This window comes from Zootoca vivipara, chromosome Z1 (genome assembly GCF_965207765.1).
Source record: "Zootoca vivipara chromosome Z1, rZooViv2.hap1.1, whole genome shotgun sequence".
In the NCBI taxonomy this organism is placed as follows: Eukaryota; Metazoa; Chordata; class Lepidosauria; order Squamata; family Lacertidae; genus Zootoca; species Zootoca vivipara.
The window spans coordinates 63177879-63194471 of NC_142583.1; the positions used below are offsets into that span (position 1 = coordinate 63177879).

Sequence of the window (16593 nt, forward strand, 5' to 3'; positions counted from 1 at the left end):
ATTTGCCTGTTATTTGATGTAAAGTGATGTAGCTTAGGTAACTTTTTATTTCAACGTAAATGAAACAGCAAAACGATGTATTTTTTAAAAAATAACTAAGTAGCTACTTATTGTTTGAGAAAACAGCAACAACGATGCGAACAATTACAAACTGCACACACTTGACTGATTTCCATTCCTGAGCACAGGTGAATTTTCACTTCCATTTCTAGTTTTGTTGCAATTCGCCGACATCCCTACTAAAGGCACAGCAAGTCCCGTTGTTCGTTGTAGGAGAGGTTTAAACACATATTTCATACCTTTGAAAACCAGTGAAAATTAAGAGTCCATTAAACGTTGATTCCTGGATCATATCCGAAATAAGTAACTTCCTCTTCTCTCTCCTGCCTGCCCCAGACGCCCTGTTTACCAAGCATCCATCCTGGTTTGTTTGCACAAAGTGTGAGCACATTTGAGGATGCCAGCTATTTACTGAGCATTCATTCTCATTCATTTGCAGGATGGGTTATATGATGTTGACTCAAGCCAATGTTATCTCACTTTTTCCAATGCATTTTCCCACCCCTGTCCTTATCACAAAATGTTCAGGTTTGTCGCACAAGAGCTCAAAATAGACTTTAATTCCACAACCTGAGTTTGCCAGTGTGCTAAATCATTCGTGGGAGATGAGGTTTCCTAAAAGACTGCTTATCCACAAACTGCCTATTTCTCCAAATCAACTTTCATCGCACACCCTGAGTTTGCCAGTCCCATCTGAAAATAGCGACAGTTTGGAAACACCCCCATTCCATCCTCGTACCTCTCTCCGTGTCTGTCTGTCTGTCTGTACCATCCTTTTTCTTTCTCTCTCTTTCTGACACACCCTTCTCTGCCTGTTTCTTTTTTTAAAAAAATAACTTTATTTCGAATTTTTAAAACATTACAAAGATATTACAAATCATAACAAAACTTATAACTGTATATTCAAAACAAAACAAAACCTCCTCTCAACCTCCCCTCCCTCTCCCACCCTTCCCACCCTCCGCTTCCCCCCACGGTTTACCGACTTCCCTTTCCATTTTAGCATTCACTTGTGCATTTGTTTTCTATACAGCTCTATATTAAAACTAGATAATAATAACTCAAATGCTAATTACCTTGTATTTCTCTTCATACCTCCTACTCAACGCATACTAGCATGTCTTCTTTCGAACAATGCTTTCTCATATATTCATCATAGCTTTTCCACTCCCTTCTTAATTCCTGTTTGGACTGGTTCCTTATTGCTGCTGTTAATCTTGCCATTAGAAGGTACTCACTCAATTTGATAATCCATTCTTGTCTAGATGGTACTTTAGTTGTTCTCCAATTGGCTGCTATTAATATTCTCGCTGCTGAGCTTGCATACAGAAATACTTTTTTTATTTTCTTTCGGGATTTCCTCATTTAATAAACCTAATAAATACATATCTGGCTTTTTGGGGATTGATTTTTTTCATCATTCTTTAAATTTCCTCATGTGTTATGTTCCAAAATTTAGCAATCTCCTCGCATTTCCACCAAACATGTATGAAAGTTCCCGGTTCTTTGTTGCATCTCCAGCACAGATTTCTCTGCCTGTTTCTTGTCAAGCCGCTCTTGTTTTCGCGGTCAGCAAATATAGGAGGTCGATGAAGTTCCCTGTGGGCCACGCTACATAGTGTGGTGATGTGAGTTCAGCTTGGTTGGTCACAGGTTGTGAAGGCCCGTCGTAGAGTGTTAATTTCCTATATTTGCATTCAAGCTGGTGCAATCAGGCTTTTTTTAAAAAAATGGTTCTTATTATTTTCTTGTGTTACAAAAACAAACAAGGAAAACAGCGTCTCCATATTCAATTAATAGAGTCTTTTTCACGGTTTGATTACATTTGGTGTGAGGCACTATTGTCATAGACACAAGGCAGTTGTGGGGGAAAGAAAGGGGGGGAGCTGCAGAGGGCTAATGTTATTTCATTCTATTGCATAGTGTTTGTGTAGGGATTTGTAACAGATGCAGCTCCAGAACTAGCCTTATTAAATATCTTCCAGGACAACAACAACACATGCACATGACAAGGAGCTAATAGGTCACGTGCTCTCAGCAGCTAGAAACATCAGGTCAGGATGCTGGGGGTGGCTCCCCGCTGGTTGCCCAGGAAAGTATAAAGACAAGGGAAAGTTTCTTACGGTCCTTTTTTATTTCAAAATTTACAGAGAGAGGCTCTAGAACTCAGCCTCTTGGATAATGGCCTTTTCCCAAGTGAATCTCCACCCTCCGTCTCTCCCACTTCCTCTTTCTTCATCATCATCACCTCCTCTACGGGTGCCACTAAGTGCCCTCTGTCTTCGAGCTCTTTGTTCTCCTACTTTTAAGGCCTGCCGGGTTCTGGGAGATGGTGGGTCTGGAATGCTTTCTAGTGACAACATATCAGTCAGCTTCTCTGGCTCTCCCACAATTTCCCAACTTTTCCCCTCATCTGCCTCTGAGCTGTGACCTCCCTCAAACTCCCTGTTGTAAATCTATAATGTCTTCATCTTCCTCCTCCCTGGGGAGGTGGTCTCCACCATTTCTCCTCTGCCCTGTCCCTGACACATCATAATTAAACTCTGGAAGGTCCTATCAGGAGTGAACGTAGACTCCTGGTACCAAAATGTATGGGAAACTGCCCTACTAGAAAATTTAACCAACAAACTTAAACTAGCACGGGAACAAGCAAAGGAGGACGCCTTCACCCCATTGTGGCTCCCCCTTTGTGTACCAAGACCCCCAGAAAATTCCCACCAATAACTCAGACAGACACATCATTTTAGGTTTTTGTTTTTTGGCTTAATTCTGGCCACAACTTTATTTAAAATTACAAATTAATTTGAGTGTTGGTCTTAGGCTTTGGTTAATCTTCTGCCCCACGGTGGGACAGGACCAGCTCTGACTTCCTACGGTAGGAAAGTCAAGTAAACACCCCATGGTGGAGGAGATAGCTGAGTCCAGGCCATCTCCCCCACCAGAAATGTTCCCCAAGGCTCGTGCTCTGTATTGGCCCCAGCCCTGCACCATTGCGGGGGTGTAAGGACTAGAGCCCCGGAGCCCCAGGATTCCTTTAACGGAATACTTCTATAAGAGCAACACTGAGGGGCATGCACCTCCATGCGATGCCCCTCCCAAACTCATCAACCAAAGCCTAACCTGCCAACCTAACAAGTTGTGACTATTGCTAAGCAGTAGGCGAAAAACCAGATGGCAAAAGCCAATCAGCCAAATGGAAAAAAATTCCTACTGGGCCCTGAATACAGGCGGCGCCATAGCAAGGTCACTCTAAACCAGGAGTGAGCTGGATACGAAAAATGCTGAGTACTTAAGCACTCGCCCTGTCAATCAAGGAATGGATACATGCAATTTACCCCAGCAACACTCAGCCCTCCAATCAAATTCTCTCTTAAGCTTAGACCCACCCCCTAACACACACACAGTCTTTTCTGTTGGGTCCGGCCGCAACCCCCATTATTCCCCATGGGGTTAATGAGCTTTGTCACATATACAGCACAACAAGACAATTTTCATCCCCGCCCCCCAACAGCATATGCATCAATATGGCAACCAGGTTTTTCAGTGCTTGTGTGTATTGCGGCCTCATGCAGTGTTCGCCCATTGAAGCTGTTTCGTTCAAACACAGCAATTATCTCTGGGTGTTTTTTATTCATTACCGTATGTCTGGCTCACAAGATCTAAGTAGAAATCAAATATACTTCTGTGGTATATTTAATTGGGGGGACGGGGACAAACTGACGGAAATGTGTTCTTGTCGCTCCTAGCGATGATTTTCCATGTTGGTTCATTCCTTTTGTTCTGCAGAACCTTCAGTCAAACAGTTGGGACTTTTGAAGAACTCCAGGCATACCTTGCGGGTTATGTGGCTACCCTGGCTCGGGATGATGAAAAAAGACAGGCTCAGTAAGTCTTGCAGCTGATCCTCGAAATTGCACGGAAAGTAACCTCTTCCGCACTCTGTGGGGTTGGCGGCATATATCTGCATTACGACAGACGACCTGTGAAAAGGGCATAACAGACTGCAGCACCTCTGAAATTGGACTCATGGGTGACCAAAGTCGCTGTGGTTTTTTGTCTGTTTATTTATTAACTTGGCATCCAGCATTTTTCAGCCGCTTTCAAGTCCCGCAAATCCACAAGCTAACTGAGACCTTGAAAACTCTCGCGGCATCTCAGATTTAGCTGGCATTTAAGAGTAACATAAGATTACAACATAGAAAAGGTAAAGGAGCCTCTGACCATCAGGTCCAGTCGTGTCCGACTCTGGGGTTGCGACGCTCATCTCGCTCTATAGGCCGAGGGAGCCGGTGTTTGTCCGCAGGCAGCTTCCAGGTCATGTGGCCAGCATGACAAAGCTGCTTCTGGCAAACCAGAACAGCGCACGGAAATGCCGTTTACCTTCCCGACAGAGCGGTCCCTATTTATCTACTTGCACTTTGATGCGCTTTCGAACTGCTAGGTGGGCAGGAGCTGGGACCGAGCAACGGGAGCTCACCCCGTTGCAGGGATTCGAACCACCGACCTTCTGATCAGCAAGCCCTAGACTCTGTGGTTTAACCCACAGCGCCACCTGGGTCCAACAGAGCTGCTCAGTGATGACATCTTCCAGTACATCTATGCTTTTTTCTCATTTTAAGTATTTCGGTGGGTTTTTTCCTTCAGTATTTCGGCTGTGTTGCCATAACATATGGCATCACTGTGAGGGTCACTGGGCAACAGGGCAGGGGTGGGGGGTTTCCAATGCATTGGCCACAATCTAGAACCTTCCCATAATTTTTTTTTTTAGTTTTCCATTCAGTTCTTTGCATGCATGCTTTCCACTTTGCCTTTCTCATAAACGATAATAGGAAGATCTTAAGCACAGCTGTTTAATTTTTTTCCTCAGAAATGTCTAGCTACATGCAATCTTAACCCAGGCTGCATGCAATTTTAGCCATTCCAGCCCTGGTCCAAACTGACTTAGCCTGGCTCAGCGTGGGAACAAGAATTTGCTTTATAGCATCACTATATGTGCACGCTCACTGCAGACATAATGTCACCTTGAGTAAAAACAGAAGTGGGATGCATTAATTGAAAAAAACTGTGGCTTCAAATGGACTCTATCTGCTACTAGCACCATATTTTTCCCTTTAGTGCCGATCAGAGCCACGGAAACACAGGCACCAGTCACAGCAATATTAGGCAATATTAGGCAGTCTCAGTATCAAGTTGAAGAAATTACCATTGGCATTCTGACGAGAAATTATTTGGCCCTCACTTCATTACAATAAACCTACAAAAGGCCACTGAGAGATGCGATAAAAGCAGATGGCTGTTCATCAAATAAATTGCCATTTCAGACCCGAGGTACCCAAACAGAGAGATTGCAATCAATATTTAATGTCTCATGAAATGCTGCCACTAAAAAGAGACTTTCAGCAGAACAGCAGGTGACAGCTGCAATTCATCTGCATGTATTTTTGACACGTGGAGGGGAACTCTCAAAACTTCATTAGAAAAAGATCGCATTCTGTATTGGATAATAATATATATATGATAAGAATAATATTGGAGAAAACTGGGTATTGAAACTTGCTTAATCTTAATCATCTATCCCAGTTTCCAGCGGCCCTTTAAAGTACGCTTCACGCAGATTATACACAGTCAGAAGTTGACCTGGCTAAGAAAACACCACCAAGAGCGTAGGGAATTATCTCCCTTATGTGAAACCCCTTACTAGCTGTACGCTTGTAAAAGCATGCAAATGAAAATACAAACTGTTGGGTTTCTTTAACTGAAAAACAAACTGACTCTAAAGAGACTTTAAACTAAAGATAAATGCTTTCTCTCTTAGATAAAGATAAATGTTATCTACCCACGTTCAAAACCTCCCACAAACCTCCCATTAAACTACCCGAGAATTAACAGCATTCTAGCATTATAACTAAGCAATCATACTAAGATTCAACTAAGGAATCTCTTAAACTGAGAACAACTGAGAGAGTGATCTACTACGAGATGAATCAAACTGAAAGATCTAACTAAGAGATGCAGAAGGCTTTCTGGCAGAGCCTTATATACAAGGAGCAGAGCCCACGCCTGTGAGCAATTAACAGAAACACCGGCACCTGTTACACTTAGACAGTATTTACATTAGACCGGCTCTAAAGTAACTTGACTATTCAAAAAAATCCAACATTCTGTTCCTGATCAAATCTTCCCCAAAAAACAACAACACTATTTTCCTATTATTGATGCTAACTTTTCTCCTGTAAGAAGACGTGAAATTCTCTTCTCCTTTTACATGCTAAAGACATTCTAATTCAAGGACACCAAAAATGCTGCAAGATGTTCCTCTCCTATTGAGACACACCTGCCATCGTTCCTTTGATGACTTATCCAGGACAAATAACTCACAACACCTGGCTCTGCCTTTCCTCTGAGCCAGGAGGAAACCCTCCTTCCTATTCCTTAGACCTACACTGGTGGCTTCTTCTTCAAACTTCAGTGAGCTATGAAAAGGTCTTGAAACTGAACTTGCACAAACAAAATAATTTAAATGAATTTGGGGTGTGTGTGTGTTTTCAGCTCAATCAGAAAAGGGCCATCTGTGAGCTCATTGCTCCAGGTGCTTGAGGAAAGATACCTTTGGATCCACGCCAGTGCAGTGGAGGAATGTCGAAAACATTTATCAGGCGTTATCAGACCACCGCAGCAATTCTCGGTTGCACACTCAGTGAGATTGAACTGAAGGGGGTGTTTAATTTCTTTTTAATGCAGAGTTTCTTCCTTGGAGCGGCTACCCAGCGACGTCTCTTTGGAGATGATACAGCTGAAAGAAAAAGTAACCCAGTTTCCTTCCTCCTGCCCGTTTCAGAACCTGGAAATTGTGGCTACCCTGGGTGTTGGTGGATTTGGAAGAGTGGAACTTGTAAGAATTTGCCTTTTAAATGTTTTGACTGCCGCTTTTGATCTGAATGTCTTGGTGTATCTGTGCTAGCGTGGATGATCTTGCACTTCCTAGGGTCTCAGGATTCCCATATTTTTAAGTGCATTCTCTTACGCAGGGGTTGGCAACCTAAGGTCCACGAGCCGGATCAGGCCCAATTGCCCTCTGGATCTGGCCCGTGGACGGTCCTGGAATTGCCACATGGATCAGCATGATCGTTGGGGCTGAGCCATTCACACATACACACATTGCAGCGCCGCCACCTCCCGCCCTCCTCCTGGCTTCTCCCTGCCCCATGGAGGAAGGGAGCTGGGCTTTGATTTGTGCTGGCAGCAAGCCAATCCAAAGCCTCGCTGCCCGCGTGCTGACTCGCCACCTGCCTGCCGGCCTCTTTGCCCATAGCCGCGCTGCGGGCATTGTGACAGGTACATCGTGATGGCAGCATCACAGGGCTTCGGCTGGAGCTTGGTGCGCCTGCTGGCCCCCGGGAAAGCTGGCCCGCAAGTTTTGTAGAAAATGCTGATCTCTCAACAGATTTGTGAAGGTTCAAGCAAATGATTATTAAAAATGGATAGTATAGATACTACCCGGTAGGGTGATGACTTTTTTACAGCCTCATTTCCCTGTATCATAATTTGATGAGCTTTCATTAAAGAGTAGATAAAATCTTACTTTCAAAGAGATTTGATTTAAAAAAAACCTCACGCACAAAATGATTTTAAAAAATTTATTTATCAGTTTTTTGACCATTTTTGAAGTCACTGTAAGCAGATATAAAATTGAACCCAAGCTTTAGAGTCACATATATACAACATTATATAGGGTCATCAAACACACAAGGAAGCTTTTCTTCGCTGCAGTAACAGTATAGAGGACGGTGTTTTGCTACCTCTCCTGTAGGTTCTTTTCCCAGCATGCCCTGGCAGGGTCTGCTGGCTGAGTTTTGAGGTCCCCAAAAGGGGCTTTTACCTTGTGCAGATGTGACATTTGTATACCCTATGTTGCTAAGAACACTCCCCACTGTGGAATGTCCAAATTTGATACGAAATATATATAGAATTGTTGATAAAATTTTATTAAAAGGTAAAACAGCATACAAAAAAATTAAAAGCAGTTTGTGCGTAACCTTTTTAAATATTTCAATGGAATATACCTCATTTTAGTCATTAATAGGCAAAAGTTCATCCATTTGTGCTACAGGAAATAATTTTTGAGGGGGGGGGGAATGAAAAAGTCATCACCCTAATGGATACAGGTATGTTCCACATATATGAACAAAGAACATAAAAGTGCAATATAAGAAGGGCTGGAAACCACTATGGGGGTGGGGTGGGGTGGGACAGAGGGTGGTAACCTCAAATTTCAAAAAAAAAAGATTGAATTTTTAAAATAAAAAAAGGAAAGCTTGCCCGGAAAACAGAGGCGGCGCCGCCGCCACCACCGCCTACTCCCAACCACAGGGAGATTGGAGGAGAAGGTAGGAATGGGAGGGAATGGGCTGGGGGAGAGAGAGAAAGAAGCCCCCCTCTGCCACATGCGTTTGCACGCGGAGTCCAGCCCACCTCAAGGTCTGAGGGGCGGCGAACCGGCCCCCTCCTAAAAAAGTTTGCTGACCCCTCCTCTAATGCATGAGTCCTTGAGCACTTGTGAGAAACGGTGGCACTTGCGGGAAACAGCTCCCTTCTATTACACTAGCGATCAGCACATCTTGCAGGCTGCCAATTGCTGGTTGTGGGGGGAGGTGGGGGGAGCAGTTGGTTGGCTGGCGGATTCCTCCAAATATATAAACAGGCTAAGGCTCATTGCAGCTAATTGGGCCTAACCAGACAATGACACACACGCCCCGCCCCCGGTTTCTAATGTTCAGGTTGTGATTGCCATTGCACAAGAGGGAGATACCAGCTGGCTTTTGAGGTGGGGTGGGAATAGGGTTTCCAGAATGATTAAAAAAACACCTTTATGAATTAAATCCTAAGTGATGGGGGGACGGGGATGGGAGAGAGCAAACTACCCAATGAGGACTGAGCGTGCTCAATGGTCAATAGAATGCTGAATGGCTATTTTGAAAAGAAAAGTAGGGAGTGGAATTGACTGGCTGGAATCTTGAATGGCAGTGTGTCATACTGCCACACTTTGTTGCAGTTCTCACGTGTTAAATCCTCAGGTCTAGTGGTTTTCCGTAGCTTCATATTCTGTGAATGCTTGATCCTATGGGCCCCGCCAAATATCTTAGACAAAACCCATCATATTGAAGGGCATTTTTCTCCAGAATTCTTATAACATATATGCACAATAAACCCTTTCCTATCAACATAATTTACAGCACTTATCATTCTGTTCTGTTTACTCTGCAAAATAAAAAATAAAAAAATTGAGGGACCAGGGAAGGGTGGGAGCTTTTGATTGTGTAGCCCTTTAAAACTTTCGGTTTTTTTTTCTTAATGTGAACTCAGGTGAAAGTGAAGAATGAGAACATAGCATTTGCCATGAAATGTATCAAGAAGAAACACATAGTGGATACCAAACAGCAGGAGCACATTCACTCCGAAAAGAAAATTCTAGAAGAAGCCTGCTCTCCCTTCATTGTGAAGTAAATTGCTTTCTCTGTTTTCTATTCAGCTTTCACCACTGTTATAGAAAATGACACAGGCCAGGTATGGTTTAGCTTAATAATTTTCCAGCTTGCTCAGGTGCTTGTGTTTTATGGGAGGTTTTTGCATTGTGTTATGTTTTTTCCTGGAAATTGTATTTTTTAAATAAACAAATCTGTTATTCTGTAAATCGTCCTGAGTGAGTTTTGCTCATAAAGGATGGCCTAAAAATAATTTCAATTGACTGATTTCCCTCCAATTCACTTCAGATTGTACCGCACTTTCAAAGACAACAAATATGTTTACATGCTCTTGGAAGCCTGTCTTGGGGGTGAGCTGTGGAGTATCCTGAGAGACAGGTAATAATTAATCATTTTTTGTTCAAGCCCCATTTTTGTTTTCTACCTGAAGAACAACTTTTTAAAAAAATGATTTAGAAGGAGAGAAAGAAGCACATGCTCAGTGGGGCTGCGTACAGACTACAGGCTTTCAGACACTTAACAGGGCAATGTGATAGAGTTATCTTTTTATTATTATTATTACATTTGTATCTCACCTTCTCGGTGGTGGCACCCACCTTGTGGAATGCCCTTCCATCAGATGTCAAAGAGAAAAACAGCTACCAGATTTTTAGAAGACATCTGAAGGCAGCCCTGTTTAGGGAGGCTTTTAATATTTAATAGATTTTATTTTATTTCATTTTTCTGTTGGAAGCCGCCCAGAGTGGCTGGGGAAATCCAGCCAGATGGGTGGGGTATAAATGATATATTATTATTATTATTATTATTATTATTATTATTATTATTAGACTTTTAGAAGACATCTCAAGGCAGCCCTATTCAGGGAAGTTTTAAATGGTTGAAAGTTTATTGTGTTTTTAATATTTTGTTGGGTGCCGCTAAGAGTGGCTGGGGCAACCCAGACAGATGGGTGACATATTATTATTATTATTATTATTATTATTATTATTATTATTATTAACCTTTCTTCCAAGGAGCTGGCATACATAGTTTCCGTCCTCCCCATTTTGTCCTCACAACAACCCTGTGAGGTAGGTTAGGCTGAGAGCGAGTCACCTAGCGAGCTTCACCCAGTGAGCTTCATGGCCAAGTGGGGATTTGAACCCAGGTCTTCCAGGTCCTAGTCTAACAGCCTAACCACTACACCACACTGCCCATGGGGAAGTTTCTCCCGTGGTCTCTAGACGAGGGGTTTTGCAATTACTAAAATGTTTCATAAACCTGCAAGAAGGGCCCCTCCAGACCTGTGTTTTGTTGCAGGTGCGTTTTGCAACCAGTTCTTGACGCAGTATTAATGCATTAGTGACGAATTTGTCCTGCTTTAGTTTGTTCTGCAGTGGCTTCCTCAGTGCTAGCACATTATTGCTGTCCGGAGGGGCTAGAGGGCAACCAAAGTAGGAGAATCATAAAATCATGGAGTTGGAAGGGACCCCCAGGGTCAGCTAGCCCAATGCAGGAATCTCAACCAAAGAACCCATGACAGATGGCCATTCTACCTCTGTTTATAAATCTCCAATGAAGGAGAGTGCACCACCTCCCGAGGGAGTTCGTTCCCCTGTCGAATAGCTCTTGCTGTTGGAAACTTCTTCCCGATGCTTACTCAGAATCTCCTTTCTTGCAACTTGAAGCCATTGGTTCGAGGCCTACCCTCCGGAGCAGGAGAAAAAAAAAAAAACCCAGAACATTTCTGGTATTAGGAAGTTGAACGATTTCAGCAGTAAGTTCTACGATACAAACTGACTGGTAATGAAGCAGTGTGACTGCCCCCAAACTTTTGTAGACACAAATAGTATTGAAAGTGGTTTTGGGCATGACCACCCCGCAATAGCATCATGAGCACAAATACTCATGAATTTGCAATTAAAATGAAATCTGTAGGAGTCCTCAGGCTATATCAGGGGGTCAGCAAACTTTTTCAGCAGGGGGCTGGTCCACTGTCCCTCAGACCTTGTGGGGGGCCGGACTATATTTTGGGGAAAAAATATGAACGAATTCCTATGCCCCACAAATAACCCAGAGATGCATTTTAAATAAAAGGACACATTCTACTCATGTAAAAACACCAGGCAGGCCCCACAAATAACCCAGAGATGCATTTTAAATAAAAGGACACATTCTACTCATGTAAAAACATGCTGATTCCCGGACCGTCCGCGGGCCGGATTGAGAAGGCGATTGGGCCGCATGTGGCCCCCGGGCCTTAGTTTGGGGACCCCTGGGCTATATACTGCAGCCGCAGACCTGCTTATTTAGACCCAGCTCTCCTTGTATCGAATAAAATGTGAGAGAGATAGAGGATCTTGATTTCTGGAGCTCAAGGATTGCAGGGGATATGGAAGAACTACAGAACTACAGCAAGTGTGAAAAGGATGGAAAATGTTTGCTTTCTTTCAGAGGGAGCTTTGATGAAACTACTACAAAGTTCTGTGTTGGATGTGTGACGGAAGCCGTCGAATATTTGCATTACATCAGTGTGATCTACAGGGACTTGAAGCCCGAAAATTTAATTTTGGACGCCCAAGGATATATAAAGCTGGTGAGGTTGTGGTTTGTTTGTTTTTCTTTAATGCCCATAACCATATTGCAGAGAGAAGCCTGCTTTTCATCCAGTGCCATGCCCATTAAAGGGAAATTTTAAGAGCACTTAATCCTTGAAGCCTCTGTCGCACTCGACCCAAGGGTTAGGAAGGAATATTATTCCCCTGGGTGTGTCGATTCCACCCCCTCCCTCCCAGGTTACAATTTTAATTCACAATAATCTTCCTGTAAATTGCGTGCTTGGTCTTAAGTGGAAGGGATGGTCCTCGAGGTCAGCAATTGTGGGAGGCCCCCTGGGTCAGATCTGGGCCTCTGAGGAATATAGTTTGCCAGCCCAAAGTCAAAGGGATCATTCACAAAGAAAGGAAACTTCCTTGCACTCCACTTGGGCAGAGTGAGGATGGAAACCAGCAAGCCACCCGCAATCTCCTCCTGATTGACAAATTGCATCCATATTTTCATGTAGACTCTTCATAGGTTCTTGACATACCTGTGTGCTGCAGAACCAAAGTACCACCTCAAAATGCTAAGGTGAAAATAGGATGATGGAAGGGCCATAGCTCGGTGTACATGCCAAGGTCAAGATTCAACCCCTGGTGTCTCCAAGTTGGGCTGGGAAAGACTTTTGTCCGAAACCATGGAGAGCTGCTACTGGTTCAGGTAGACCAGGGATTCCCAAACTGGGGTCTCCAGCCTGGACTACAATGCCCATCATCCCTAGCTAGCATGAGCAGTGTCACTGCCTCCTTTGAGAGTGAGTTCCATAATTTAACTATGTGCTGGGGAAGTAAAAGACTTTGCTGGAAGTCAGTGTAGGCACCAAGCTGGCAGAGGGAGCAGAAAGAGATGGAAGAGAAAAGCAACCTAAGTACAGTGGTACCTTGGTTCTCAAACACCTTGGTACTCAAATAACTTGGAACCCAAACACTGCAAACCCGGAAGTACCGTGTTTCCCCCTTTTTAAGACGTAGCCATAATATAAGACATAGCAGGATTTCTAAGCAGTTGCGCGATATAAGCCATAACCCGAAAATAAGACATAGTGATAGACCCTTCCCCCCTCCCGCCAGCCAACTCTCCCCCATAAAAATCTCTCCCCATTTTACTGTCGCTCCAAAGACACGTATTTCTTTTAAAAGCTTGTAAAAATGCACCGTAGAGCCGTTCCTGCAGCCTCGTGATTCCCCCTCCTGTTTCTGTAAGCATTTTTTAAAATACCTGTAAAAGGATTCCAAAATATTTTTTTTTAGCTAGGCTGTGTGAGCTCTGCTTGCTTGGTGAAGAGGAGAAAAGTGGCATTTGCGGTGGGGAGAAGATGAAAGCACGAGGGAAAAAAGAGGGGCGATTGAAGACGCTGCCTTCCCCTTTAGGGAGAGACTCTGTGTGCGCGTCTCTCTCTCTCCCCCCCCCCCGCCTCTCTCTCTCTCTCTCTCTCTCTCTCTCACACACACACACACACAGCCCACCTCTCGCTTCCCCCCACCTTTCCCCCTTTTAATAGCCTTTTAAAAAGTGAGGATTCTTTTTTCTTTCCATTGCTTGTCTGTAGAGCTTCCCCTTTAAGGATTTGTACCGGTACCGGGATCGCTGCCGGTGGCGCAGTCCTTGCCTTGGGGATTAAGGACTTTCCCCTTCTCGCTGTTTAGGAGCTGCTAAACACTGCCCTACACCCTACACAAAAGTTAACATTTTGTGGGTAAGAGAAACACGGATGGGTTGTTAGGACCAGCAGATTATCTCACCCCGCTTTCTGCTGGCTCAATTGCTACTTAATTGCTACCATTTACCATCTTAATTGCTGCTCAGCTGGCTTCTTTGTTTTCTACAGTATCTCAGCCGGTAGCCTCTTTGCTATCAGTGCTACAAAGTGCTACATTGTTGGAACTTTCGCTCTTAAGTCTTGGGCAGTTGGCTGGCTGGTAGAGATCCTTATTTGCTTTAGTATAGGCTACTGCTACGACTGCATCACACAGATAGATTCCATTATACTGTACTGGTTTAAATTTAAGAAGCTCCAGTGTAGCAGATTGCTATTAAGTGAGTCCCCACCTGTGAGGGGAGAGAGAGAGAGCAGCCCTTCGGAGGAGCTCCTTCCCTCCCTCACGAACATCCCAGGGCCGGGGAGAGAGGGCTGGGCCAGCGATGCACACACCTCCCTTCCCTCAGACTCCCTCTCATGGAGCTTGGTGGTGGCTGTTGCCCGTCATTTTCTTTCAGTCAAGAGTCCTGCCCCGCAGGGAGACAGGGAGCAAGAGGGGCACTGCTCCTGATGTAATAAAAATACCGGTAAGACATTCCCTGAAAATAAGCCACCCAGTGTTTTTTTGAGGAAAAAAAGTGATAAGACGGTGTCTTAAAATGTGGGAAAGACGGTAAGTGTTCCAAGTGTTCCAGTTTGCGAACTTTTTTCGGAAGCCAAAGGTGCTCCGTTTTGAGTGCTATGCTTCCATTTTGAGTGCCACACTTCCATTTTGAGTGTTACGCTGAGGTGTGTCTGTTTTTGCTATTTATTTTGCGTTTTTGCTTTTGCGGCTCTTTTGTTTTTGTGGCTGTGTGGAACCCAGTTCAGCTACTGATCGATTGTGTGACTGCAGTACATGGTTTATTGCTTTCATTTTATGGATCAGTGGTTTCGTTAGATAGTAAAATTCATGTTAAATTGCTGTTTTAGGGATTGTTTTTTAAAAGTCTGGAACAGATTAATCCATTTTGCCTTACTTTCTATGGGAAAGCCTGCCTTGGTTTTGGAACGCTTTGGTTTTGGAATGGACTTCCGGAACAGATTAAGTTTGAGAACCAAGGTACCACTATAAATGGCAGCCCCCTTCCCTTGGCCTTCCAAAGCCCACTTGTAAATGCCCAGGGTTGCAGAAAGCCAGCATGGCAGCTATGAGCTTTGGAGCCACGCCCCATAGCCCTGCCCTAGTGGGCTAGATGCTGCGAACAAGAACAGCCAAAGCTAAAAGTCTCACTGTCTGATGATAGTATTTGTCCCCGTCCCCCCGTGAGGTTGATTTTGGGTTCGCTAAGAAGATTGGAGCTGGGCAAAAGACCTGGACATTCTGCGGGACTCCTGAGTACGTTGCCCCTGAAGTCATCCTGAATAAAGGACACGATTTCAGCGTGGACTTCTGGTCTCTTGGTATCCTAGTGTATGAGCTGCTGACAGGAAAGTAAGTGCCAAGTCAGTTACCTCGGGAACCACTGCTTCTATGAACTCTTTACACAAATAGGTTATTTCCTGTTGTTTTGCTTGGTTATTATATTATGGGGAGAGTCCATATTGTAGAGCCCACACTTTATAGCTGGGGTGAGGAACCTTTTTTTAAAAAAAATTGAGAGCTGCTATTGTGGAAATAATTGGGGAGGGGGGGGCTGTATGCCAACAGTGGGCAGGGATGAAGCCATTTTTGGGTGGGGCCAGTGGTAGAGCATCTGCTTTGTAAACAAGAGTCACCAGTATCTTCATTTAAAAGCACCAGGTAGCAGGTCATAGATTCATAGAATTGTAGAGTTGGAAGGGACCACAAGGGTCATCTAGTCCAAACCAGTGGAAGAGACCCTGGATTGCTGCTACCAGTCAGAGTAGACAATTCTGGTCTGCTAGGACAGAAAGTGAGACTTCCTATAAAACAGCTTCCTGCGAATTTTAGCTGTACCTAAAATAGAATTTCTCTTTTGTCATTACTAACTCCTTTTTACTTGGGTTTTTTTTTCCTTCCTTCTCTCTCTCTCTCTCCCACCCCCCACCCACCCAAATGCATTCCTAAAAATCGTGACATTTACTCTAGTCCTCCATTTTCTGGGGTCGATCAAATGATGACCTACAATTTGATTCTGAAAGGCGTCGAAAGGCTGGATTTTCCCAGGATAATAACAAAGCGGCCTGAAGATTTGATTCGGCGGCTCTGCAGGTGAGGAGCGCAATTTTGTCGCGAAGGTATGAAAAGAATACTTTAGCAGTGTTACATTCTCCCAGGCGCACAAAATCAAAGCTTTTCTCTCTTTTGAAGCAAAAAAACATCCTGCTGAGATGTTTGGGTGTTAACTACCGGTATTAAACTGAGGGTGTGTTGTTGTTGTTGTTGTTGTTTTAAAAAATGCATTTTTGCTTAATGTTTACCGGATGTGAGATACTTGATTATTTATTTTACAGTGCAATTCCATTCAAGTATTGCTACTTGATTGCTACTCTGTCCACTTTGGGCATTCTGAGTGAAGGTAGATAATATGCACCATCAAAGTGTATAGCCAGGCTGCCTATTTATGCTCAGGCAACTTTTGCCCAGACCCAAAGCCTCACTGGGGCCTGTTGTCTCTCCGACTCTTCTCTTCAGATTAGGCTGCGCTTGTTTCTGTGTTAATCAGCTGCATTTTGGCTTCCCTGTTCACATTAAAATCTCCCTCGCAAGTTGCTAGGCAACCAACATAAAACCGAAGACGTGTATTGGAAGTTGCTGCCAGTTCACCACTG

General features: G+C 44.0%; 1 protein-coding gene across 1 annotated transcript in view; it reads left to right on the forward strand.

Moving 5' to 3' along the window:
• PRKG2 (protein kinase cGMP-dependent 2) overlaps positions 1 to 16593 on the forward strand; it is a 71767-nt gene that overhangs the window by 50722 nt on the left and 4452 nt on the right. Inside the window, exons 10-16 of the mRNA XM_035112345.3 lie at positions 3847 to 3945; positions 6802 to 6952; positions 9424 to 9560; positions 9831 to 9920; positions 11976 to 12117; positions 15129 to 15292; positions 15911 to 16033. Of these exons, the coding sequence (XP_034968236.3) occupies positions 3847 to 3945; positions 6802 to 6952; positions 9424 to 9560; positions 9831 to 9920; positions 11976 to 12117; positions 15129 to 15292; positions 15911 to 16033 (906 nt within the window). The remainder of the gene's footprint in view (positions 1 to 3846; positions 3946 to 6801; positions 6953 to 9423; positions 9561 to 9830; positions 9921 to 11975; positions 12118 to 15128; positions 15293 to 15910; positions 16034 to 16593) is intronic.